Genomic DNA, 27,914 nt, shown 5'->3' with positions numbered 1-27,914 from the left:
CAGAAACCCCGGTTACACGGCCATTAATATATAGTAAAACTTACTTGAACCTATTCCTGAATTTTGCCGGTTAAGAGAGATTTCCGGATATTTAGGTGTCGGTTAAGAGAGTTTCCTGTACTCAAAGACTCAGCATTCGCAGCCCTCTGGGGCAGAGAATTCCAAAGATTCACAACCCTGTGAGTGAAGAAATCCCTCCTCATCTCAGTCTTAATTGTCCGACCCCTTATCCTGAGACTATGCCCCCTAGTTCTAGACTCCCCAGCCAGGGGAAACAACCTCTCAGCATCTACCCTGTCAATCCCCTTCAGAATCTTGTATGTTTCAATGAGATCACCTCTCATTCTTCTAAACTCCAGAGAGTATAGGCCCAATCTACTCAATCTCTCATCATAGGACAGCCCTCTCATCCCAGGAATCAATCTAGTGAACCTTCATAAGAACATAAGAACTAGGAGCAGGAGTAGGCCAATCGGCCCCTCGAGCCTGCTCCACCATTCAATAAGATCATGGCTGATCTGATCCTAACCTCAAATCTTCTATCACTCTCCATCCACCCGAACCCATGTGATCTCCCGGGAGAGGCGAAAAACCAGATAAAGACCCAATGGCCAATTTGGGAGAAAAAAATCTGGGAAATTCCTCTCCGACCCATCTAGGCGATCGAAATTCTTCCAGGAGATCACTCTGTCCCTATATTTTCTACAGTACTTACCTTCTGTAAAGGCGATCTCCACCCCAGCCAGGAACAGGAATAAAACCATCTCCTGAAATTTAACACAGAATTAGAACACAGTAGGTGCAGAACAAGGCTACACGGCCCCTGGGCCCACTCCACTACCCACAGGGCCATGACCATTCCGAACCTAGACTCATGTCCAATTTCCTGCCCGCTCCCCGTAACCCTTAATTCCCTTTACTTCTAGGAAACTATCTATTTCTGTTTTAAATTTATTTAATGATGTAGCTTCCACAGCTTTCTGGGGCAGCAAATTCCACAAACCTACCACCCTCTGAGTGAAGAAGTTTCTCCTCATCTCAGTTTTGAATGAGCAGCCCCTTATTTTAAGATTATGCCCCCACCTCATTGCACCGCCTCCACCGCCTTCCTTAGATAAGGAGACCAAAACTGTGTACAGTACTCCAGGTGTGGTCTCACCAAAGCCCTGTACAATTGTAGCAAGACATCCTTACTCTTATACTAAACCCCCTTGCAATAAAGGCAAACATGCCATGTGCCTTCCTTACTGCTTGCTGTACCTGCATGCTAGCTTTCGGTGTTTCTTGCACGAGGACACCAAATCTCTCTGAACACCAACATTTGAAAGTTTCTCACCATTTAAAAAATATTCTGTTTTTCTATTCTTCCTACCAAAGGGAATAACCTCACATTCCCCACATTACACTCCACCTGCCACCTTACTGCCCACTCACTTAGTCTATCTATATCCCTTTGCAGACTCTGTGTTCTCCTCACAGCTTACTGTCCCACCTAGCTTTGTATCATCAGCAAACTTGGATACATTACACTCGGTCCCTTCATCTAGGTCATTAATATAGATTGTAAATAGCTGAGGCCCCAACACTGATCCCACAGGTAATGATACAGAGATGGCAGAAATATTAAATCATTATTTTGCTTCAGTATTTACCAGGGAGAGAGAACAGGTAGACATGACATGGGATGATGAGATTAGTAATGAGATAAGCGCATTTAAAATAAAAAAAGGGGTAAAGTAATCAAACTCAGGATAAAACCCCTGGATTGCATCCACGCATTTTAAAAGAATATAGGGAAGAGATAGCAGAGGCATTACTGCATATTTAATAATTCATTAGAAAAAGGTGTAGTGCCAGAGGGCTGGCGGATGGCTAACGTAATACCGATATTTAAGAAGGGGGATAGAACATGTCCAGGGAATTATAGACCAGTCAGCTTAACATCGGTGGTAGGAAAAATAATGGAATCCCTACTAAAAGGAGAAAATAAAAGAACATCTAGAAACCAAAAATATAATAATGAATAGTCAACAGCTACTGACAGACCGCATTGCGGCGCTGGAGCTGCGAGTGGATACATACTGGAGCATTTGCGATGCTGAGGACGTCGTGGATATCACGTTTAATCAGTTGGTCACACCGCAGGTAAAGGCTGCACAGGCAGGAAGAGAACGGGTGACCACCAGGCAGAGTAGTAGGCGCAGGCAGGTAGTGCAGGGGTCCCCTGTGACCATCCCCCTCTCAAACAGATATACCGTTTTGGATATTGTTGGGGAGGAAGGCAGCAGCAGCCAACTTCCTGGCACCGTAGGTGGTTCTGCTGCACAGGACGGGAGGAAAGAGTGGGAGCGCTATAGTAATAGGGGATTCTATTGTAAGGGGAATAGATAGGAGTTTCTGCGGCCGCAAACGTGACTCTAGGATGGTATGTTGCCTTCCTGGTGCAAGGGTCAAGGATGTCTCAGAGCGGCTGCAGAACATTTGGAAAGGGGAGGGTGAACAGCCAGTTGTCGTGGTGCCTATAGGTACCAACGATATAGGTAAAAAAACAGGATGAGGTCCTAAAAGCTGAATATAGGGAGTTAGGAGGTAAATTAAAAAATAGGACCTCAAAAGGTAGTAATCTCAGGATTGCTACCAGTGCCACGTGCTAGTCAGAGTAGAAATAGAAGGATATTTCAGATGAATACGTGGCTAGAGGAATGGTGCAAGGGGGAGGGATTCAAATTCCTGGGACACTGGAACCGGTTCTGGGGGAGGTGGGACCAGTACAAACCGGACGGTTTGCACCTGGGCAGGACCGGGACCGATTTCCTAGGGGGAGTGTTTGCTAGTGCTCTGGGGGAGGGTTTAAACTAAAATGGCAGGGGGTTGGGAACCTGAGTAGGGAGACAGAGGAAAGGGAAACAAGGATAGAAGCAAAAGACAGGAAGGAGAAAAACAAAGGTGGCAGTCAGAGAAATCAAGGGTTTAAATCAAACATGGCCACAGTAAATAATAATTCTAAAAGGTGTAAGAGTGTTAAAAAAACAAGCCTGAAGGCCTTATGTCTTAATGCAAGGAGCATCTGTAATAAGGTGGATGAATTAGCTGCACAAATAGAGGTAAATGGATGATATGATTGGGATTACAGAAATATGGCTCCAGGGTGACCAAGGCTGGGAACTCAACATCCAGGGGTATTCAATATTCAGGAAAGATAGACAAAAAGGAAAAGGAGGTGGGGTAGCATTGCTGGTTAAAGAGGGGATTAACACAATTGAAAGGAAGGATATCAGCTCTGATGATGTGGAATCTGTATGGGTAGAACTGAGAAATACCAAGGGGGAACCAACTAGAGATCAGGCCATCTTAGACTGGGTATTATGTAATGAGAAAGGATTAATTAGCAATCTTGTTGTGCGAGGCCCCTTGGGTCGCAGCAATCATAATATGATAGAATTCTTCATTAAGATGGAGAGTGAAGTAGTTGACTCAGGGACTAGGGTCCTGAATTTAAATAAAGGAAACTACGATGGTATGAGGCACGAGTTGGGTAGGATTGATTGGGGAATGTTACTCAAAGGGTTGACGGTGGATAGGCAATGGCAAACATTCAAAGATTGCATGGATGAACTACAGAATTTGTTCATCCCTGTATGGCATAAAAATAAAACAAAAAAGGTGACTCAACCGTGGTTAACAAGGGATAGCATAAGATCCAAGGAGAGGACATATAAATTGGCCAGAAAAAGCAGTAAACCTGAGGATTGGGAGCAGTTTAGGATTCAGCAAAGGAGGACAAAGGGATTAATTAAGAGGGGGAAAATAGAGTATGAGAGTAAGCTTTTAGGGAACATAAAAACTGACTGTAAAAGCTTTTTATAGATATGTGAAGAGAAAAAGATTGGTGAAGTCAAGCGTAGGTCCCTTGCAGTCAGAATCAGGGGAATTTATAATGGGGAACAAAGAAATGGCTGACCAATTAAATACATACTTTTCTTCACAAAGGAGGACACAAATAACCTCCCAGACATGTCAGGGAACATAGGGTCTAATGAGAGGGAGGAACTGAAAGAAATCAGTATTTGTAGGGAAATGGTATTAGGGAAATTGACGGGATTTAAGGCCGATAAATCCCCAGGGCCTGAATCTACATCCTAGGGTACTTAAGGAAGTGGCCCTAGAAATAGTAGATGCATTGCTGGTCATCTTCCAAAATTCGAAGACTCTGGAACAGTTCCCATGGATTGGAGGGTAACTAATGTTACCCCATTATTCAAAAAAGGTGGTAGAGAGAAAACGGGGAATTATAGACTGGTAAGCCTGATATCAGTAGTGGGGAAAATGCTAGAGTCCATTATAAAAGATGTAATAGCAGAGCACTTGGAAAACAGTGACAGGATCGGACAAAGTCAACATGGATTTACAAAAGGTAAATCGTGCTTGACTAATCTACTGGAATTTTTTGAGGATGTAACTGGTAGAATAGATAAGGGAGAACCAGTGGATGTGGTGTATTTGGACTTTCAGAAGGCTTTCGATAAGGTCCCGCATAAGAGATTAGCGTGTAAAGTTAAGGCACATCGGATTGGGGGCAAGGTACTGACTTGAATAGAGAACTGGTTGGCAGACAAGAAGCAAAGAGTTGGAATAAACGGGTCTTTTTCCGAGTGGCAGGCAGTGACTAGTGGGGTACCGCAGGGATCGGTCCTAGGACCCCAGCTATTCATAATATATATAATGATGATCTAGACGAGGGAACTAGATGTAATATGTCCAAGTTTGCAGACGACACAAAGCTGGGTGGGCGTGTGTGCTGTGAGGAGGCTGCCGAGAAACTCCAGTATGATTTGGACAGGTTGGGTGATTGGGCAGAAGCATGGCAGATGCAGTATAATGTGGATAAATGCGAGGTTATCCACTTTGGTGTCAAAAACAGGAAGGCAGATTATTATCTGAATGGCAATAGATTGGGAGAAGGGGAAGTGCAATGAGACCTGGGTGTCCTTGTGCACCAGTCGCTGAAGGTAAGCATGCAGGTGCAGCAGGCAGTTAAGAAGGCAAATGGTATGTTGGCCTTTGTAGCGAGAGGGTTCGAGTAGAGGAACAAGGATGTCTTGATGCAGTTGTACAGGGCCTTGGTGAGACCACACCTTGAGTATTGTGTGCAGTTTTGGTCGCCTTATTTGAGGAAGGATGTTCTTGCCATGGAGGGAGTGCAACGAAGATTCACCAGACTGATACCTGGGATGGCAGGAATGACGTATGAGGAGAGATTGGGTCGATTGGGCTTGTACTCGCTGGAGTTTAGAAGAATGAGAGGGGATCTCATTGAAACTTATAAAATTCTAACAGGACTAGACAGACTAGATGCAGGAAGGATGTTCCCGATGGCCGGGGAGTCCAGAACCAGGGGTCACAGTCTAAGGAGGAGGGGTAAGCCATTTAGGAAAGCGATGATGAGGAGGAATTACTTCACCCAGAGAGTGGGGAACCTGTGGAATTCTCTGCCACAGAAGGCAGTTGAGGCCAATTCATTAAATATATTCAAGAAGGAGTTGGATATATTTCTTAAGGCTAAAGGGATCAAGGGATATGGGGAGAAGGCAGGGACAGGGTACTGAGTTTGGATGATCAGCCATGATCTCATTGAATGGCGGAGCAGGCTCGAGGGGCCGAATGGCCGACTCCTGCTCCTATCTTCTATGTAACATGGGTTTCAAAAGGGAAAGTCTTGCTTGAGCAACCTTACTGAATTTTTTGAAGAGGTAACAAGAGAGAGACAATGGTAATGCAGTAGATGTAATTTATCTGGATTTTTAAAAGGCCTTCGATAAGGTACCCCATAACAGACTGATGAACAAGGTCAGAGAATGCAGAGTCAGGGGACAAGTAGCAGAATGGATTGCTGGCTGGCTTCAGGACAGAAAGCAGAGAGTGGGAGTAAAGGGTAGCTATTCACAGTGGCAGAAGGTGGGTAGTGGTGTTCCACAAGGATCAGTGCTGGGACCACTGCTGTTCACAACTTACATTAATGATTTAGACTTGGGAATCAAAAACACAATTTCGAAATTTGCAGATGACACCAAATGGGGGGATAGTCAACACTGAGGAGGACTGGAACAAATTACAGGAGGACATTAATAAACTTGCAGAATGGGCATATAATTGGCAAATGATGTTCAACACAGATAACTGCGGTATTGCATTTTGGTAGGAAGAATATGGAGGTCACATCACTTGGAGGGTGCGAGTCTAGGTGAGGTAGAGGAACAAAGGGATCTCGAAGTACAAATACACAAGTCACAAAGTTGCGACACAGGTGAGCATAAAAAAAGCAAACCAAGCACTAGGGTTTATTTCTAGAGGGATAGAATTGAAAAGTAGGGAAGTTATGCTAAACCTGTATCGAACCTTGGTTAGACCAGACTTAAGAGTACTGCGTACAGTTCTGGTCGCCATATTATAAAAAGGATATAGGAGCACTGGAGAGGGCGATACCAGAAATGCAAGGGTATACGTATTCAATGATCTCATTGAATGGCGGAGCAGGCTCGAGGGGCCGAATGGCCTACTCCTCCTCCTATCTTCTATGTTTCTATCAAGGATGAACAGTCTTGATCTCTTTTCTCTTGAAAAAAGTCTGAGGGGTGACCTAATAGAGGTCTTTAAAATTATGAAAGGTTTTGATATAGTGGATACAGAGAATATTTCCACTTGTGGGGAAGAGCATAACTCAAGGCCATCAACATAAGATAGTCACCAAGAAATCCAATAGGGAATTCAGGAGAAACTTCTTTACCCAGAGAGTGGTGAGAATGTGGAACTCGCTACCACAGGGAGTGGTTGAGGCGAATAGCATAGATGCATTTAAGGGGAAGCTAGACAAGCATATGAGGGAGAAGGGAATAGAGGGTTATGCTGATAGAGTTAGATGAGGAAATACGGGAGGAGGCTCGTGTGGAGCATAAACGCCGGCATGGACTGGTTATTCTGAATGGCCTGTTTTTGTGCCGTATATCCGATGTAATTTGCATTTGTGTTTTGGTGAAACCATCCAGCGTTGCAAGGGCAGAGCCATAAATCACATAGGGATTTAATTTAAATATCCCTAAGAAAACAGCTTAATCTTTGGAAACAGGAGGATTGGGGGAGAATTTCATGGGTCGAACTAAAAAATGCGAAACCTAGGTGAGTTGGGTGGGAGGGTAGGCTGTGAGGAGGATGTCGAGAAACTCCAGCACGATTTGGACAGGTTGGGTGATTGGGCAGAAGGATGGCAAATGCACTATAATGTGGATAAATGTGAGGTTATCCACTTTGGTGGCAAAAACAGGAAGGCAGATTATTATTTGAATGGCAATAGATTGGGAGAAGGGGAAGTGCAAAGAGACCTAGGTCTCCTTGTGCACCAGTCGCTGAAGGTAAGCATGCAGGTGGTTAAGAAGGCAAATGGTATGTTGGCCTTCGTAGCAAGAGGGTTCGAGTACAGGAGCAAGGATGTCTTGCTACAGTTGTACAGGGCCTTGGTGAGACCACATCTTGAGTATTGTGTGCAGTTTTGGTCGCCTTATCTGAGGAAGGACGTTCTTGCCATGGAGTGAGTGCAGCGAAGATTCACCAGGCTGATACCTGGGATGGCAGGAATGACGTATGAGGAGAGATTGTGTCGACTGGGCTTATACTCACTGGAGTTTAGAAGAATGAGAGGGGACCTCATTGAAACCTATAAAATTCTGTCAGGTCTGGACAGACGAGATGCAGGAAGGATGTTTCTGATGGCCGGGGAGTCCAGAACCAGGGGTCATAGTCTAAGGATAAGGGGTAAGCCATTTAGGACTGAAATGAGGAGGAATTTCTTCACCCAGAGAGTGGTGAACCTGTGGAATTCTCTGCACAGAGGGCAGTGGAGGCCAATTCATTAAATATATTCAAGAAGGAGTTGGATATATTTCTTAAGGCTAAAGGGATCAAGGGATATGGGGAGAAGGCAGGGACAGGGTACTGAATTTGGATGATCAGCCATGATCTCATTGAATGGCGGAGCAGGCTCAAGGGGCCGAATGGCCGACTCCTGCTCCTATCTTCTATGTTTCTATGAGTTAATGAAAAGTAACACCACAGTGATGAGGGAAAAAATGTTCACAAAATTTCACGGTTAATGTGATAAAGGATTCATATTCCTAAATGTTAAACAGAACAAATGCTGCAAGCAATGAGCCATGTAAAGCACTGTAATATCTTCCCAGGACATACGGTTATTCTTACTGTCAGTTTAGATCTATGCAACGTATCAATCTACGTAAATTCTTGTCGCAAATACCGTACAGCACCTAGTTGGCCTTGCCAGGATTCAAACCTGGAACATCTGCACGAAAAGACAGAGGCTCTCACTGAGCACAAGACCAGCAAAATGTGCCTAAATATTTGCTGTTATTGAAATCAAATACCACAGCAATAATCTAAAACTCTAAACTGTCCTCTAAACCAAAAGCATGCTATTTACATACAAACATATGAAAATGACAGACAGGAAAATACCTACTGGTCCATTCAGCCTGTCCCACAGTTGCAACGCCTTATGCATCACAACACTTACACGCAAAATTCCTCTTCGGCACCCTCAGGCGATCAAACTGGTCCGATTTATATTACAGGATACCCACCTGGTGTACAAGGTGATCTCCAGCCCGGCCAGAAACAGGTCCAGCTCTCGCCTGAAGAAACGCTGCTTCGCTGTATTCATCGCCCGAGCCAGCACCTGTACTGCAGGTTGACTGTTCTCTGGGAAAAGACCCACCTAACATCCAACCTAGTTCTGCATTTGCATAACTTAGAAGAGTGACCCCTCGTCTTCACTAACCTATTCAGTTGAAATAATCGGTCTACATGAATGCAATCTAGTCCCTTCATTATTTAATAAGTCTCAAACAAATCACCCCCAAGTCTACACTTTTGTAAAGTAGAGACCCAGCTCGTTGAACTTATCTGGGTAACTAAGGCTTTTTAAACTGGAAATTAATCGTGTGGCCCTCCTTTGCACCCCATCTAAAGCCTCAAATTCTCTTTCTTGCCTACCCTCCCCCCAAATCACTCGTTTCTTTTAATACAAAGACAATGGATAAAAGGGTTGTAAAATTAAGGTGATGGTGTGTTGAGCAGTTTCTCCACATTACGAGGGTAGCCTGGGTTATTTCCCTCCTCTCATTAGGTCTCAGATCCACACACTTTTTGCTACCCAAAGGAGGAGGAGGCAATCTGAACCCAGATCTTTGGCAATGATGTTCAAACGTGACTTATCAAATGATGTGCGTAAAATCAATCCCAGTCACTGACAGCAGGCATGATTGACGAGGGAAATTACCCAATCATCTCCATTCTGGCCAGGAATAGTGGTGCCGCTATATGCAGTCAGGATTTTGTACTAACGAACAGTTGACTTTTCAAACCAGACCATCACATTTTATTTGGTTGGGAAAAGGAAGATTTGAGTTTAAAAATCTGTTGAAAGCACAGGTCAGTGTTGACTGATGGATAGACATGCCAGGTGATCTCATTGAAACGTATAAAATTTTTACAGGGCTTGAGAGGGTAAATGCTGGGAGGATGTTTCCCCTGGCTGGGGAGTCTAGAACCAGGGGTCAGTCATTTAGGACTGAGATGAGGAGAAATTTCTTCACTCAAAAGGGTTGTGAATCTTTGGAATTCTCTACCCCAAGAGAGCTGTGGATGCTCAGTCGTGGAGTATATTCAAGAGGGAGGTCGACAGATTTTTGGTTATTAAGGGAATCAAGGGATATGGGGATCGGGCGGGAAGGTCGAGTTGAGGTAGAAGATCAGCCACGATCTTATTGAATGACGGAGCAGACTCGAGGGGCCGAACGGCCTACGCCTGCTCCTATTTCTTATGTTCTCAAAACCATTCTCACACTTTATTCCTCATTCCACTGGAACCGGGTGAATAAATAAACTACATACAACAGATTTGCTTTTCAATTTATATCTAATATATGGAAAAAAATGCATACACAAAATGAGTCTCATCATCACTGCATCATATTTAGAGTTTTCAGTATGCAAGATCCTTTTTTAAGATGTATCCAATGTATAATTAAATAAAATGCACGGCATAGAAACAGACCAATCGGCCCAACTGGTCCGTGCCTGTGTTTATGCTCCACACGAGCCTCCTCCCACCCCTCTTCATCTCACCCTATCAGCATAACCTTCTATTCCTTTCTCCCTTGTGTTTATCGAGCTTCCCCTTCAATGCATCGCCCCAACTACTCCTTGTGGAAGCGAGTGCCACATTCTAACCATATAATGACTGAAAACAGAAAACAATTCAGAATCTTGCAAGTTATACTCAGTGTCACTGGGGGATGCTACCTTTAGGCTGTGATGGGTCGGGCATAGCCATGGTCCTGTTTCTAGGCATGTTTAGACGAGGATCCCCCACAGCAAGTCCAAGAACAGTGCCTGCTGAAATTTCTGCTGGTGAAGCAACACCTTAAAAAATAAAGCACAAAATTGTGAAAGCACTGATTACAGGCTAGAAGTGCTTTACAGAAGATTTAATGGCATGAAAAATGATGATGAAAAAGCCAATATACTAGAAATCTGAATACATCTAAAGAAGATCATAATATATATTTATTGAATAACAGAACCCTAGTTTCTTTACTACCTGGCTGTTATTGCTAGTCTCCCATGAAACCTTTCAAGCAACCTATTGATTACGGTGTTCCTCACTAGCAAAATCTCACAGGACTCGATACAAAAAACGCCACTTCTGGAAGGTTCTGCGGGTTTATCCAACGAGTAGATGATCCACATAAACCAGGAATGACTCGGGTTGGATTGGTCCGTGCTACAATAGCTGACCCGGTGACCAATGCTGGGAGTGTCGAGAGTGGAGGGGGTTTGGGGTGAAGGCATGATTGGGCCTGGCGGTGACAGCCCTCTGCAGTCGAATACCCTGCCAACACTCGCCATCAAGCCTGACATAGGAATTATGTCCACTTGAGCAAGGCCAATGCTCCTGAACTCCTCCTTCAGAAAGGAGTCAATGCCTTCAGGAGAGATGGGGAAATGGAGAAAATTGGCAAGGGGGAAACTTTCTTTTCAAAAACAGTCATTTGAAGAATTGGACATTTACATCATAAAAACACATCCTAAAACTATTCATATTCACACTGCATTCATCAACACTAGTCCCATGCAATTTAAGACAATGACATCTACACTACGTAATCCAGTAAATATACTTGTTTTATGCAGTGATTTGATGATGCTTCTTATTGCATTAAACTGTGGCCTAACAACTTAAATATTATGCATGTGCAAAGCTGAGAATCAGGTACTCTAATTTTGGTGTCAATTCACCATGAATAAACACAGGAAAGCAAGAAGATGTACACTCGAAGACACAACCCAACTCAAATCTACAATTACCAATGTTCAATGTACACTTTTGTTACTGGTTCTGAATCAAACAATCACTTGTTTCCGAGCTCTGTACAACCCACCAGGAAGTAATAGAAGGAAGTCTCCCTGGCGATTATGAAGGGCCACGTTTTCAGATCTCCTGCAATACTCTGACCACCAGCAGTGCAATCCCATCTCTTCTGTCCCTTCAGAATTCTAAGGCCAGTTTTAAAACAAGGACATGTCAGAAAAGGAAAAGCAATACACATAATAGTCAACCCCATCGGAATTCCCCCTTAAATGGAATTCCACAGGGAGAAGTTAGACATTGTCCCCAGAATGGATGTAATTTGGCAACACTTGTAGTAACAAGTTAGATGGTGTTCAGCCACCTCCACCCCTCTTTCCAGCCCCAGACCAACACACTTCAACCACACAATTTCCATTTATATAGCACTCCTCACACATGGAAGACGTCAGAGCGCGTTACAACACAGGAGTTGAGACGAGCTTCGAAAAGGCGAGAGGAATGGAAAGGTTGGGAATGGGGATACTAAGATGGGAGGGAATGTAGTGAGTGAGGAGGACATAAAAAACCTGCAAGGGGACATAGACAGGCTAAGTAAGTGGGCAGAGATTTGGCAGATGGAATACAATACTGGAAAGTGTGAGGTTATGCACTTTGGCAGGAAAAATCGTAGAGCAAGTTATTATCTTAATGGCAAGAAACTGGAAAGTACTGAAGTACAAAGGGATCAGGGGGTCCTGGTGCACAAAACTCAAAAGGTTAGTATGCAGGTGCAGCAAGTGATTAAGAAGGCCAATGGAATGTTGGCTTTCATTGCTAGGGGGATAGAATATAAAAATAGGGAGGTATTGCTTCAGTTGTACAAGGTATTGGTGAGACCGCACCTGGAATACTGCATACAGTTTTGGTGTCCATACTTAAGAAAAGACATACTTGCTCTCGAGTCAGTACAAAGGTTCACTCGGTTAATCCCGGGGATGAGGGGATGGACATATGAGGAGAGGATGAGTAGATTGGGACTCTACTCATTGGAGTTCAGAAGAATGAGAGGCGATCTTATTGAAACATATAAGATTGTGAAGGGGTTGGATCGGGTGGATGCGGGGAGGATGTTCCCGATGATGGGTGAAACTAGAACTAGGCGGCATAGTCTTAGAATAAGGGGCTGCTCTTTCAAAACTGAGATGAGGAGGAACTACTTCACTCAGAGGGTGGTAGGTCCATGGAATATGCTGCCCCAAAAAGCTGTAGAAGCTACATCATTACATAAATTTAAAACAGAAATAGACAGTTTCCTAGAAGTAAAGGGAATTAAGGGTTACGGGGAGCGGGCAGGAATTTGGACATGAGACTAGGTTCGGAGCGGTCAAGGCCCTGTGGGTAGCGGAGCGGGCCCAGGGGCCGTGTAGCCTGATCCTGCTCCTATTTCGTGTGTCTAATTCTGTTAGATTCAGGAGATGGTTCTGTGATAGTGGATTGGCGGTTAGGATCAGATCAGCCATGATCTTATTGAATGGCGGAGCAGGCTTGAGGGGCCGATTGGCCTACTCCTGCTCCTATTTCTTATGTTCTTATGTAACCAAAAAGGTACTTTCGAAGAGGAGGGTTTCGAAAAGAGCAAAGGTCATAACAAGGTAGAGGGAACATGGGCAAGAATTCCAGAGAGCAGGAGCACAACGGCCACACTATTTATACCAATATACTCAAATGAGTGGAACATGGGCAAAATTACAGTATTCTTGGATTAAAATCCATTGCTCAAGCAGTTAACACACTGGAATTATTGGCCCGGATTTTGCGATGGCAATGACGGTGAAACGGTCAGCGTTTGTCGTCACTTCAGGATTTAGCGCATGCGCAGATAAACGCGGAAATCCTGAAGTTCCAGTCAGTCATTCCCTGCACTGTCACAGGCTGCATGTGGAACTCCCCATAGCCGGCAATCAGTGAAAGCACTTGAACTGACAAAAACTTCCCCTTTTCCAGTCTAATTACACTGTTAAATACCCCATAAACAGTTAAGCCTTAATAGGTGTAACTGGGGCTTTAACAGTCTATTGACTGCTGAACAACCGTCCTGGCCCTGAAAAACTAATTTTGTATTTTTGGAATGTCAAATTTCTCCATTATGATAAAAATGATTAGATTTTTAAAAATATTTTAATTTTTTTTAAAGTTTGTTTGTGATATTTCAGCTTCTACCTTAGCCCCCATATGTATGTCCAAATCTTTATTTCGCTCTCTGTAAAATTTTTAAAAAGGTGAGTGATAAGGCTTTTTATTTCCAGGTTTGCTATCTGTGAAAATTCTTCAATGTGATTGGCTGCTCAGACAGTTTGATGTACACTGGAGATCTCCTTTTGGCGGTGCTACAATCAAATTAAGGTTGAGAAAGCTAAAGTTTTCACCACGGAGATCGCTAGATCTGTGTGGGCGGCTTTCTTCGAGGTCAGCGGTGATCACCGTTGCTTCGCTGTTGACTGCAAATTAAGGGCCTAAATATAATAGCAAAATACTGCGTATGCTGGAAATCTGAAATAAAAACAGAAAATGCTGGAAACACTCAGCAGGTCAGGCAGCATTAAGGTTTCAGGTCGATGAACGTTCGTAAGAACTGGTAAAAGTTACATATATCCCTATCATTTTTCCAGTTCTGACGAAAGGTCAATGACCTGAAATGATAACTCTGTTTCTCTCTCCACAGATGCTGTCTGGGTCTGCTAGAGATGGGCAATAATGCAGTCTACATTATTACCGCTGCTCGAGACATAGGAATTGAAGATAGAGAGCATCACAGAGTCCAGTATTACAGGGCTTCAGGAGGCAGAAGAGCAAAGCTGAAATTTTAGAATTATTATTTAAGAACATAAAAAACACAATAGTGTTACACCACTTCGCTTACGGTCTAGTACTGGTTATACTTTAAATCACAAATACGATTTCCTTTGTGGATCAGTTTCTTTCCTCTTTAAAAAGGTACAGCACAGATGCCTGTGCTACTAGTAATGCCCGACGCAGAAAGTGGTCTTCGAAAGGAACCAGCACCTTGCGGATCTCAGCGCTTCAGTATTACCATTAAATATTTTCCAACTGATTACCAGGAAATAATCTGTTATATTTACAATAAAGAGAAAATGCTGGAAATGCTCAGCAGGTCAGGCAGCATCTGTGGAGAGAGAAACAGAGTTTCAGGTCGATGGCCTTTCGTCAGAACTGGAAAAATGATAGGGATATCTCTAACTTTTACCAGTTCTGACGCAAGGTCATTGACCCGAAACCTTAATGCTGCCTGACCTGCTGCGCGTTTCCAGCGTTTTCTGTTTTTATTTCAGATTTCCAGCATCCGCAGTATTTTGCTATTGTGTTATATTTATAAGGCTGCAACACACTTTAAAAAAAAAAAAAAATTCTACGCTGCATGCACAAAACTAGTCAAAATTATTTTTTAAATAGTACCTTTCATTTCACATTCTAGTGACAGGACCAAGGGACCTAAACAGCAAGTAGGAGCTGACTAGTGGGAGCAAGAGTCAGCAATATTTGTTGAGGGATTGAAATCATGCTGTGAGGTAATTAAGCATTCACACAAAATGCCTCTGGTCACTAATTTACCAAAAGTATTCATCTGTTTATTTTGAACAGGTTAGTACCTTCTTCAAATATTGCAACGTGTGATTTCGCCCCAGACATCATGATGTAGAAGCAGATTGTCAGAGTTTTGGGCACTAAGGGAATCAAGGGATAGGGCGGGAAAGTGGAGTTGAGGTCGAAGATCAGCCATGTTCTTATCGAATGGCGGAACAGGCTCGAGGTGCGTGTGGCCAAGGAGGACACAAATAACCTCCCAGAGATGTCGGGGAACATAGGGTCTGATGAAAGGGAGGAACTGAAAGAAATCAGTATTTGTAGGGAAATGGTGTTGGGGAAATTGATGGGATTGAAGGCCGATAAATCCCCAGGGCCTGATAATCTACATCCTAGGGTACTTAAGGAAGTGGCCCTGGAAATAGTAGATGCATTGCTGATCATCTTCCAACATTCGATGGAATCTGGAACAGTACCCATGGATTGGAGGGTAGTTAATGTTACCCACTATTCAAAAAAGGTGGGAGAGAGAAAACGGGGAATTATAGACCGGTAAGCCTGACATCGGTAGTGGGGAAAATGCTGGAGGTCATTATAAAAGATGTAATAGCAGAGCACTTGGAAAACAGTGACAGGATCGGACAAAGTCAACATGGATTCACAAAAGGTAAATCGTGCTTGACTAATCTACTGAAATTTTTTGAGGATGTAACTGGCAAAATAGATATGGGAGAACCAGTGGATGTGGTGTATCTGGACTTTCAGAAGGCCTTCGATAAGGTCCCGCATAAGAGATTAGCGTGTAAAATTAAGTCACATGGGATTGGGGGCAAGGTATTGACTTGGATAAAGAACTGGTTGGCAGACAGAAAGCAAAGAGTTGGAATAAACGGGTCTTTTTCCGAGTGGCAGGCAGTGACTAGTGGGGTACCGCAGGGATCGGTCCTTGGACCCCAGCTATTCACAATATATATTAATGATCTAGACGAGGGAACTAGATGTAATATCTCCAAATTTGCAGACGACACAAAGCTGGGTGGGCGTGTGTGCTGTGAGGAGGATGTCGAGAAACTCCGGTATGATTTGGACAGGTTGGGTGATTGGGCAGAAACATGGCAGATGCAATATAACGTGGATAAATGTGAGGTTATCCACTTTGGTGGCAAAAACAGGAAGGCAGATTATTATTTAAATGGCAATAGATTGGGAGAAGGGGAAGTGCAACGAGACCTGGGTGTCCTTGTGCACCAGTCGCTGAAGGTGCAGCAGGCGGTTAAGAAGGCAAATGGTATGTTGGCCTTCGTAGCGAGAGAGTTTGAGTACAGGAACAAGGATGTCTTGCTGCAGTTGTACAGGGCCTTGGTGAGATCACATCTTAAGTATTGTGTGCAGTTTTGGTCGCCTTATCTGAGGAAGGATGTTTTTGCCATGGAAGGAGTTCAGCGAAGATTCACCAGGCTGATACCTGGGATGGCAGGAATGACATACAGGAAACTTTCGTCTATCCGGAGGTTAAATGTCCGGAAAGCTCTATCTACCGGCAAAATTCAGGAGTCGGTTCAGATAAAAAAAAATCTTTTCGTTGCTTCTTTTCTCCAGTCCTGGCTCTGCAAGCGTCTCTGTAGCTAAGCAACAGCTTCAGCTAGACGCTTGCAAGCTGCATCGACTGTTTTGAAGCTGTTGCTAAGCAACAGGGTTTGTTGCTTCACACGGAGCTCTGAGCTCCATATGTTTTAACATTAGCGCTGGTTTCTACGGCAGTTTTGATCTAACGGCACCAGCTCGGTCCCATCGGTGCCGGATACCAGAAAGTTTCCTGTATGAGGAGAGATTGGGTCGATTGGACTTGTACTCACTGGAGTTTAGAAGAATGAGAGGTGATCTCATTGAAACTTATAAAATTCTGACAGGACTGGACAGACTAGATGCAGGAAAGATGTTCGCGATGGTCGGGGAGTCCAGAACCAGGGGACACAGTCTAAGGATAAAGGGTAGGCCATTTAAGACAGAAATGAGGAGGAATTTCTTCACCCAGAGAGTGGTGAACCTGTGGAACACTACCACAGAAGGCGGTGGAGGCCAGTTCATTAAATATATTCAAGAAGGAGTTGGATATATTTCTTAAGGCTAAAGGGATCAAGGGGTATGGGCAGAAAGCAGGGACCGGGTACTGAATTTGGATGATCAGCCATGATCGCATTGAATGGCGGAGCAGGCTCGAGGGGCCGAATGGCCTACTCCTGCTCCTATCTTCTATGTTTCTATTTCTTTTGTTCTTCTATTATTGTACTGTAATAACTTATTGAAGAGCTACATGGTCACAATGCTCATGTTGGGACACTACACGTTTATCTTAAAAACTGACTCAACTAGCATAGTAACGCACAACCATTTCGCTCAGCTGCAAGTGAATAGCAGCATTGGGCCTGCAGGTGTACTGGTGGCACAGGTACTCAGGAAAACGGAGCCAAGTATTAAACACTCAATTATAATTAATGCACTTCTTAACTGTTTGAGGCTGTGGTGAATCTTTCATTACTGCACAACAGGATGACTCAAAAGAAAAGACTCACTTCCAGGACAGCAGCAGCTTGCAAAGCTTCAGCTATCACACAGTGGGATAGAGGGCCAATCAGCCGATACCTCAGGATTTCCATGGTCAGGTCTCTGAAACAAGATGATCCCACAAGTTATGTAGTATTAAACAGAGCAATCGCATACAATAAACCTATTCACTTATGTGAAGATGATGCTGCAAAGCCCTCCCCTTCGTCCTCAACAACACCAATTTATAAGAAAGGAGAGAAAAGAAAATCGAACGAAAGAATGAACTTGCGTTTATGTAGCACCTTTCACGACGTCCTAAAGCGTTTTACAGCCAATGAGGTACTTTTTGAAGTGCAGTCACTGCTGTAATGTACTTTTCTCCTCACAGGTATCCCTCTTGTTTGGTATTATTCCTTTTGTGCAAATTAAATACCTATGTTAACTGTTTTTGTATTTTTGTTCTTTCACGATATGAAAATGCCACAAAGTATTTTACCTGAAGGAGAGCATGAAGGTAGAGAAAGTCCAAGAAAGATTCAGTTGCAGATTAGCAACAGCACTCAAGTGAACACAGCAGCAGCTCACCTAAACTGAGGTACGCGGATAAGTATCATTGCTTCTATGACATGAGCATCCTATAGAGGCAACACTAAGGATGAATTGATATATAAAGGGAAGATTAAAGTCAATGAGATAATCCATAAACCAGCAGCAAAAAGACCTTGATCCAGCCTTCCTTTGAGTTATAAGAAGTCTTTGTACAACTTAACAGCATCAGATAACCAACACGGATCAAACGCTCAAATATCAGTATTCTGGCACCGGTGCATGAGAACACAATGGTGGAGCTTGGGATAAAAACAGAAAATGCTGGAAATACTCAGCGGGTCAGGCAGCATCTGTGGCGAGAGAGAAATGTTGCAGGTCGATGACATTTTGTCAGAACTGGGGAGGTAGGTTGGAGTGAGTGAGTGAGGGGAGCAGAGATGTTGAGACGGCCGATGTCATGCTGGCACTTCATAATGAAAAGATCTAGAGAGGGCAAGAGGCCAGAGGGAGGGGTCCAGGTAGAACGAGAATTCTGAAAAACGGAAGGTTCCGCTGTGCGGGGGGGGGGGGGGGGGGGGGCGGGAGACGACTCCTGGCCAAAGGAATGGGCACGGAGACAAAGTCAATGGAAAAAAGAGCTTAGCATCGTGCCGAGCTCGAAATTCATTGAGGTGGTGGCATAATGGGATGAAGCTCAGGCCTTTGCTAAGGACTGATCGTTCAGGGTCAGAAAGGGGATAGTGAAAACACGGCAATGGGTGAGATTGGAAGAAGGGATGGGGTCAGGGGAAAGCGAGGGGGAAGGTGATTCTGGAGGGGCGTTGGTGTCCAAGAGTTGTTGAGGCTTGCGATCCTTGACACCTGAAAGGACGAAAAAAAGTTTTTTGTTGAAGTGCCGGATGAAATGGAACTGCGGACCAGGACAGCTCCGAGATAGAGTGAGTCGGTGCTGCTGAAGAGAGAGCAGTGGTTCGAGGAACGCTGAATATCTCGGAGATATCTGTAATCCTGGGTAGAATTTCAGTTGGAATCCATGTGGAATATGTCGGAGCTGGAGACAGATGTTGAGGAAAGAGATGCGGCTGTGAAAGCGAGTTTTGGTAGATACCTGATCAAACACGAGAAGGGAAACAGAAAGCAATGAGGATGAACAAGGTAAAAGAGACAAACTGAAATCCTGTCGGAGAAGAGCAGAACTTCAAGATGGGCATTCCTAGAAGACAAGTGGCAGTGAATTAAACACTAATAAAAAAGCAAAATACCGCGGGTGCTGGAAATATGCAATAAAAACAGAAAATGCTGGAAATACTCAGCAGGTCAGGCAGCGTCTGTGGAGACAGAAACTCCATGTTTCCTCCACAGATGCTGCCTGACCTGAGTATTTCCAGCATTTTCTGTTTTTATTTCATATTTCCAGCACCCACAGTATTTTGCTTTTGCAGTGGTAGAGTTTGGGAAACGGAGTGGCAAAGTGGATTGGAAAACTATTCTGCCAACTCGCATTTCTGGATTCAAATCCAGCCTACACTGATAGAGATCAGAGAAAGGATATTTTTATTCTGCGGTTACATTCCCACAGTTCTCCAAGTTATCAAAGCAGGAATCTTTATGCAACAGCTTTCTGCCACTTGATACAAGATTACGCCTTTGCTCCAGTGATTTTTCAGGCACATTCTGGCCGATCAGAATGAATGTACTTAATGTATACGTATGGCCCCTTTGAGAGAGGTGGCATTATACAGGAAACTCTTTGGTATCCGGCACCGACGGGACCGAGATGGTGCCGGTTGATTAAAAATTCCGGATGACGGAGAGGGTTATCTACTGAGGCTATTTTTAACAAACAAAGAGTCAGAATCCTGTTATTGAGGTGTTCAGACTTCCGACAGCACCAAGGAGCCGAGTAGTGGCAGTTTGGAGAACTACCCCCACTGACTAACTCGGCCACCGCGGGAGACTCGGACTCGGCAACATTTCCAGTTATTGAGGTGTTGTTTTCGGAGTATGAATTTTGCCGGTTAATAGAGAATTCTGGATATTTAGGTGCCATTTAAACGAGAGTTTCCTGTAATTTGCGCTGATCGCAAGAGAATGCCAATCTTAAGAATCTAAACTTTCATTCAGTGCACACTCAAAAGCTGAATTCTAGTACTACAGAGCAAATTTAGCCACGCATTTTGGAGCTCATAAGGCCCTCTGAATATGGAGTTGTTTTTCATATTGCAGCAAATGTGCTGTGAATCGAGTGCTTCAGAGTTTGAGCTGAATGGAGCTTGCAAAACTCAGCTGTGCTATTTGCAATAATAAAGCATCCCACAAACCTAGTTACCCAATGTCACATGTCGGAAGTCATGCTTGGGATGTCTGAATTGGGGACCCAGAATAATAGAAGCATCTGGTGTGGCAATAAGCAGTCCGCACTGGTCCATTTCTTGTAATATCAACAATGCCATCTAACTAGTCATTAACATATAGGTTTCTAGCCGTGCTCATCCTCCATAAAAGGTAGGATACTCACTCTATGACAATGCCGGTAGTTAATGATGTCCAAGACACTGTTTTCAATGGATCTCTGGTACCATCGCCTATGATCTTTTTCTCGGGAATGACCTCCTCTCCAGCTTTATCCTGCAGTTTTCTTTTCAAGCCAACTACTTTGGCCTCTTTTTCTGTTATAGCTTTACATTCACTAGGAGCTGGTTCAGGTAAAGGGACATCCAAACATTGACAGACTAACTGAAGCTCAGTTAATACATCCTAAAGAAAACAAAGTACAATTATAAATGCACACTCTGGATCGTCTCCATGTCGGATTCCGATGCAGATACAGATACAAGGTCATTTGCAAGAAGTTCACAGCGGGTGCAGATGCACTGAGAATTACTCCAGCCAGGTTTGCCATCCAGCACAAGGTCATTCTCAGTTACAGGACGACACTATATGAAATCCTCCTCCGTTATCTTCGCTCTTCAGGAGGAAATATTCCTGCAGCAAATACACTGAAGCAATAGCTCACATGAATTAAAAGGGGCCAAAACAATTAATATTTAAACTTTGCAATTAAAAGTAAAATTAAAGTTTAATATCTCAGGATTCAGCAGGAGAGAGATAATATATTACTGTATTAAAGAGAGAGAGTTTGGAGGTTACACATGAGAAAGGAACCACCAATCAGATGGCACTTGGTATTCAGCATGTTGAAAGTTAGGAGCAAGAGTTACGATGACATGTCTGAATCTGCACAAGGCTGCGAAAAGCAGTAACCCAAGATTTATTACACAGCTCGCTGATGCTGAGAAGTTACAAACCTCATATATTTACGTACTGTTCTACAAAATTTAAGGTGCCAATAAACTTCTGTTCTTCTCTCCCAGAGCCCATAATTTAGTTATTTATATTTTTTGCTCTCCTTCCATCCAGTATTTGCGAAAAATACAAGTACTTTGTTAAATCTTCCCTTCCCAAAACCTTCCTTCTTTTTCTTAGCAGTTTATGATAATAATATCCTCTGTCCCTTTCAGCAACACAAAAATAACCTTAAAATAACATAAGAATTAGGAGTCGGCCATTTGGCCCCTCGAGCCTGCTCCGCCATTCAACAAGATCATGGCTGATCTTCTACTTCCAACTCCACTTTCCTACCCTATCCCCATATCCCTTGATTCCCTTAATATACAAAAATCTATCAATCTCTGTCTTGAATATACTCAACGACTGAGCCTCCACAGCCCTCTGGGGTAGAGAATTCCAAAGATTCACCACCCTCCGAGTGAAGAAATTTCTCCTTATCTCAGTCCTAAATGGCCGACCCCTTATTCTGAGACTGTGACCCCTGGTTCTAGACTCCCCAGACAGGGGAAACATCCTCCCTGCATCTACCCTGTCAAGCCCTGTAAGAATTTTGTATGTTTCAATGAGATCACCTCTCATTCTTCTAAACCCCAGAGAATATAGGCCTAGTCTACTCAATCTCTCCTCATAGGACAATCCCCCCATCCCAGGAATCAGTCTGGTGAACCTTCATTGCACTCCCTCTATGGCAAGTATATCCATCCTTAGGTAAGGAGACCAAAACTGTACACAATACTCCAGGTGTGGTCTCACCAGGGCCCTGTATAATTGCAGTAAGACGTCTTTACTCTTATACTCAAATCCTCTTGTAATAATGGCCAACATACCATTTGCTTTCTAAATTGCTTGCTGTACCTGCATATTAACTTTCAGTGATTCATGTACAGTACAAGGACACCCAGGTCCATCTGAACACCAACATTTCCCAATCTCTCTCCAATTAAAAAATACTTTGCTTTTCTATTTTTCCTACCAAAGTGGATAACTTCACATTTCTCCACATGATATTCCATTTGCCATGTTCTTGCCCACTCACTTAGCCTGTCTATATCCCCTTGAAGCCTCCTTGTATCCTCCTCACAAATTACATTCCCACCTAGCTATGTATCATCAGCAAACTTGGATATATTACATTTGGTCCCCTCATTCAAATCATTGATATAGATTGTGAATAGCTGAGGCCAAAGCACTGATCCTTGCGGTACCCCACTAGTTACAGCCTGCCAACCCGAAAATGACTAGTTTATTCCTACTAATAAAAACAAAAAATGCTGGAAATACTCAGGTCAGGCAGCATCTGTGGAGAGAGAAACAGAGTTAACGTTTCAGGTCGATGACCCTTCGTCAGAACGGTTTATTCCTACTCTGTTTTCTGTCCGTTAACCAATCATCAATCCATGCTAGTATATTACCCCCAATCCCATGAGCCCTAATTTTGTTTAATAACCTCTTGAGGCGCCTTATCGAATGCCTTCTGAAAATCCAAATACATATCCACTGGTTCCCCCTCATCTATTTCAGCTAGTTACAACCTCAAAAAATTCAAACAGATTCATCAAACATGATTTCCCTTTCATAAATCCAAGTTGACTCTTCCCAATCCTATTATTTTTTTCTAAATGCCGTTACCACGTCCTTAATAATAGATTCTAGCATTTTCCCTACTACTGATGTCAGGCTAACTGGTCTGTAGTTCCCTGTTTTCTCGCTCCCTCCTTTCTTAAATAGTGGGGTTACATTTGCTACCTTCCAGTCCGTGGGAACCGTTCTAGAATCTATGGAATTTTGGAAAATGACAACCAATGAACCCACTATCTCTATAGCCACCTCTTTCAAAACCCTAGGATGCAAGTCATCAGGTCCAGGGGATTTATCAGCTTTCAGTCCCATTAATTTCTCCAGTACTATTTTTTTTACTAATACTAATTTCTTTCAGTTCCTCATTCTCGCTAGACCCTTGGTTCTCCACTATTTCTGGGAGTTTTTTTGCGTCTTCTTTCGTGAAGACAGGCAGAAAGTATTTGTTTAATTTCTCTGCCATTTCCTTATTCCCCATTATAATTTCTCCTGTCTCAGCCTGTAAGGGACCCACATTTACCTTGCTAATCTTTTCCTTTTTACATACCAAAGGAGCTTTTATGGTCTGTTTTTATGTCTCTCGCTAGTTTACTCTCATATCCTATTTTCCCTTTCTTTATCAATTTCTTGGTCCTCCTTTGCTGAATTCTAAAATCCTCCCAATCGTCAGGCTTACTACTCTTTTTGGCAACATTATAAGCCTATTCCTTTGATTTAATACTATCTTTAACTTCTCGTTAGCCTCGGTTGGACCACATTTCCTGTGGGGTTTTTGTGCCATAAATGGAATGTATATTTGTTGTAAATTATGTATTAATTCTTTAAATGCTAGCCATTGCTTGTCTACCGTCATACATTTTAATGCAGTTTCCCAATCTACCTTAGCCAACTCGCCCCTCATACCTACGTAGTTTGCTTTGCTTAGGTTTAAGACCCTAGTTTCGGATTTAACTAAAATCACTTTCAAACATAATATAAAATTTTATCATATTATGGTCACTCTTCCCCAAGGGCCCCTTTGCTACAAGGTTATTAATTAACCATTTCTCATTGCACAGTACTAGATCTAAAATAGCCTGTTCCCTAATAACAACAGAAAACGCTGGAAAAACTCAGCAGGCCAGGCAGCATCAGTGGAGAGAGAAACAGAGTTAACGTTTCAGATCTGGGACCCTTCATCAGAACTGGAAAAAACTGGATATGTAACAGATATTAAGCAGGTGCAGAGACAGGAGGGCATTGAAGGAACATACTGTGCTTTTGTAAGAGGCAGGAAAGATAAAATGCTGCAAATGGGAATGGCAAAATCATACAGCATGAAAAATGGGGGCAGGGGTTATAGTTTGAAATTGTTGAACTCAATGTTGAGGCCAGAAGGCTTTAAAGTGCCTAATCGAAAGATGAGGTGCTGTTCCTCGAGCTTACGTTGAGCTACATTGGAACAATGTAATAGGCCAACGACAGAGAGATCAGAGTGGGAGTGAAGCGGTGAATTAAAGTGACAGGCGACCGGAAGCTCAGGGTCACCCTTACGGACTGAACGGAGGTGTTCCGCAAAGCGGTCGGGTCGCTCAATCTGCGTTTGGTCTCCCCAATGTAGAGGAGGCCGCATCGTGAGCAGCGAATACAGTATACTAAATTGCAAGAAGTACAAGTAAATCGCTGTTTCACCTGGAAGGGGTGTTTGGGGCTCTGGACAGTGGGAAGGGAGGAGGTAAAAGGGCAGGTGTTGCACTTCCTGCGCTTGCACGGGAAGGTGTCAGGCGAAGGGAAGGGCTGTTAGGGGTAATTGAGGAGTGGACCAGGGTGTCGCGGAGGGAGCGGTCCCTTCGGAATGCTGAAAGGGGCAGAGAGGGGAAGATGCGTTTGGTGGTGGCGGAAATGGCGGAGGATGATCTGTTGAATGTAGAGGCTGGTGGGGTGAAAGGTGAGGACAAGGGGGACCCCATCATGGTTCTGGGAGGGAGGGGGAGGGGCGAGAGCAGAAGTGCGGGAAATGGAACGGACATGTTGTGGTTGACACGGCCCTTGACCGGGTCCGTTCCATTTCCCGCACTTCTGCTCTCACCCCTTCCTCTCCCTCCCAGAACCATGATGGAGTTCCCCTTGTCCTCACCTGAAACCCTAACTCTGTTTCTCGCTCCACGGATGTTGCCTGGCCTGCTGAGATTTTCCAGCGTTTTCTGTTGTTATTTCAGATTTCCAGCATCCGCAGTATTTTGCTATTACTGTACAATAGCCTGTTCCCTAGTTGGTTCTTCAACATACTGATCCAGAAAACTATCTTGTATAAATTCTTATGTCCTCCACACTATTACTGCAAATTTGGTTTACCCAGTCTATATGTAGATTAAAGTCCCCCAGGATTACTGTATAACCCTTGTTACAGGCGCCTCTAATTTCCTGATTTATACTACATTACAACTACTGTTTCAGCACCTATAAACAACTTGCACCAATGTTTTCCCAGTTTGCTGAGATCTGGCTGGACCACATAAAGCATCATCGGGTCCTGCTCTCTTCTGCCAAAATTGCTCAGTATTCCAGAATAATTATGGAATGCAAAGATAAACCCCGGCTTCTATTCTCCGTCTTCTTAAACCCCTCTCCCCCGACAACAAGTGTCAGGAGCTCATGGACTTCTTTGTCTCCAAGATTAAGACCATCCGTTCGGCTGCCTCTGCTACTTTCCTTCCTTCCCCTAGCCCACCGGGCCAATCTTCCTCCAACCTTATCTGAGGAAGGATGTTCTTGCCATGGAGGGAGTGCAGCGAAGATTCACCAGGCTGATACCTGGGATGGCAGGAATGACGTACGAGGAGAGATTGGGTCGATTGGGCTTGTACTCGCTGGAGTTTAGAAGAATGAGAGGGGATCTCATCGAAACTTATAAAATTCTAACAGGGCTAGACAGACTAGATGCTGGAAGGATGTTCCCGATGGTCAGGGAGTCCAGAACCAGGGGTCACAGTCCCAAGGTGCTTCACACATGCGCAACAAGAGGGAAAAATGGATGCCGAGCCAAAGAGAGATTATGGGTGGGGTGGGGGGGGGGGGGTGACAGGTGGGTTTTGGGGTTTTAGTGAGGGTCTTAGGGCAGGGAGGTGGAAAAGCAGAAGGGTTTAAGAGAAGGAATTCCGGAGCATAGAGTCTAGTCAGCTGAAGGCACGACAATGGTGGGCGAAGGGAGGGGTAACGCACAACAGGCTGGCGTCACATACCTTATATAATATTCTTGGAAGTTATAGCAATCAATTAAAGCATTTTACGGGAATTTCAGTTGAAGAAGTTTACGGCACAGAAGGAGGCCATTTGGTCCATTGGGTCTGTGCCGGCCAAAAAAGAGCTATCCAATTAATCCCACAGACCCCCACCACCCTCTGGGTGAAAACGTTTCTCAACTCCCCTCTAATCCTTCTACCAATTACTTTAAATCTGTGCCCCCTGGTTATTGACCCCTCTGCTAGGGGAAGTAGGTCCTTCCTATCCACTCTATCTCAGCCCCTCATAATTTTATACGCCTCAATCAAGTCTCCCCTCAGCCTCCGCTGTTCCAAAGAAAATAAACCCAGCCTATCCCATCTTTCCTCATATTCTCCAGATATTCTCGAAGCTACATTTTTGTCAAATTCCCTTAACACATAATGTAAATCTCTACATCATAGGAGTACTGCGTACAGTGAAAAGTAGTTACCATTTTAACTGCTGGATGCATCCAAATCCAAAGCTGTCTGTTTTCAGATTGGTTTTCAGTCTGTGCTTTAGGCCTCCACAGGAATGTGACTGGGCCCAGTGGCTTCTCAGGATATTGGTCTGCCTTGTAAAGAACCAATGACCCTTGACACTTCCCAGACAGGCAGGCCACAGCGGCAAATGTAGCACCTGTTATACCACAAAAATCAGCAAGACAGTTATTCATTAGGGTAATAACAACAGAAAATGCTGGAAAAACTCAGCAGGTCAGGCAACATCCGTGGAGAGAAATTTGAGTTGACGTTTCGGGTTGGACCCTTCTTCAAAACTGGAAAGAAAAGAAACTAGATCGGAGGCAGGGCTGCGATCGGACAAAAGAATAAAAGAACCAAAAGAAGTAAAAGAGATTAGAAGCTAGACGAGATGGTGATAGGCTGGGATTAGGTGTAAAGTGTACTGGCAGGGCAAAAGATAGCTGCCAGGTGTGAGAGAGAAACAAAAGGAAAGGGGGGGGGGGGGGGGAAAGGAGTGGAACAATTACAAGAGAAAATGAAGTGGGGGCCGAGCTTATGATCTGAAATTGTTGAACTCGATATTGAGTCCGGAAGGCTGCAGACTGCCTAATCGAGAGATGAGGTGCTGTTCCTCGAGTTTACGTTGAGCTTCCGTGGAACAATACAAGAGGCCAAGGACGGTGAGGTCCGAGTGGGAATGGAGCGGTGAATTAAAATGACAGGCGACCGGAAGCTCGGGGTCACCCTTACGGACTGAACGGAGGTGTTCCGCAAAGCGGTCACCCAATCTGCGTTTGGTCTCCCCAATGTAGAGGAGACCGCATCGTGAGCAGCGAATACAGTATACTAGATTGCGAGAAGTACAAGTAAATCGCTGTTTCACCTGGAAGGGGTGTTTGGGGCCCTGGACAGTGGGAAGGGGGGAGGTATAGGGGCAGGTGTTACATCTCCTCCGCTTGCACGGGAAGGTGCCAGGCGAAGAGGAAGGGCTGTTTGGGGTGATAGAGGAGTGGACTAGGGTGTCTCGGAGGGAGCGGTCCCTGCGGAATGCTGAAAGGGGAGGGGAGGGGAAGATACGTTTGGTGGTAGGATCACTTTGGAGGTAGCGGAAATGCCAGAGGATGATCCGTTGAATGTGGAGGCTGGTGGGGTGAAAGGTG

The 27,914-nt window shown here is 44.1% G+C and overlaps 1 protein-coding gene across 1 annotated transcript in view; it reads right to left on the bottom strand.

The window, feature by feature from the left end:
- pop1 (POP1 homolog, ribonuclease P/MRP subunit) overlaps window positions 1–27,914 on the bottom strand; it is a 74,761-nt gene that overhangs the window by 24,233 nt on the left and 22,614 nt on the right. The window contains exons 8-12 of the mRNA XM_085992276.1: window positions 26,742–26,929; window positions 20,637–20,875; window positions 17,596–17,689; window positions 11,511–11,625; window positions 10,372–10,491 (exon numbers count right to left, since the gene is read on the bottom strand). Coding sequence (XP_085848402.1) covers window positions 10,372–10,491; window positions 11,511–11,625; window positions 17,596–17,689; window positions 20,637–20,875; window positions 26,742–26,929 — 756 coding nt within the window. The remainder of the gene's footprint in view (window positions 1–10,371; window positions 10,492–11,510; window positions 11,626–17,595; window positions 17,690–20,636; window positions 20,876–26,741; window positions 26,930–27,914) is intronic.

Source organism: Somniosus microcephalus, chromosome 7 (genome assembly GCF_052327205.1).
Source record: "Somniosus microcephalus isolate GS21.2 chromosome 7, FLI_Smic_1.0, whole genome shotgun sequence".
NCBI classification, from domain to species: domain Eukaryota; kingdom Metazoa; phylum Chordata; class Chondrichthyes; order Squaliformes; family Somniosidae; genus Somniosus; species Somniosus microcephalus.
The sequence above is the reverse complement of the archived record's forward strand: the minus strand, read 5'-3'. Positions and strand labels throughout refer to the sequence as shown.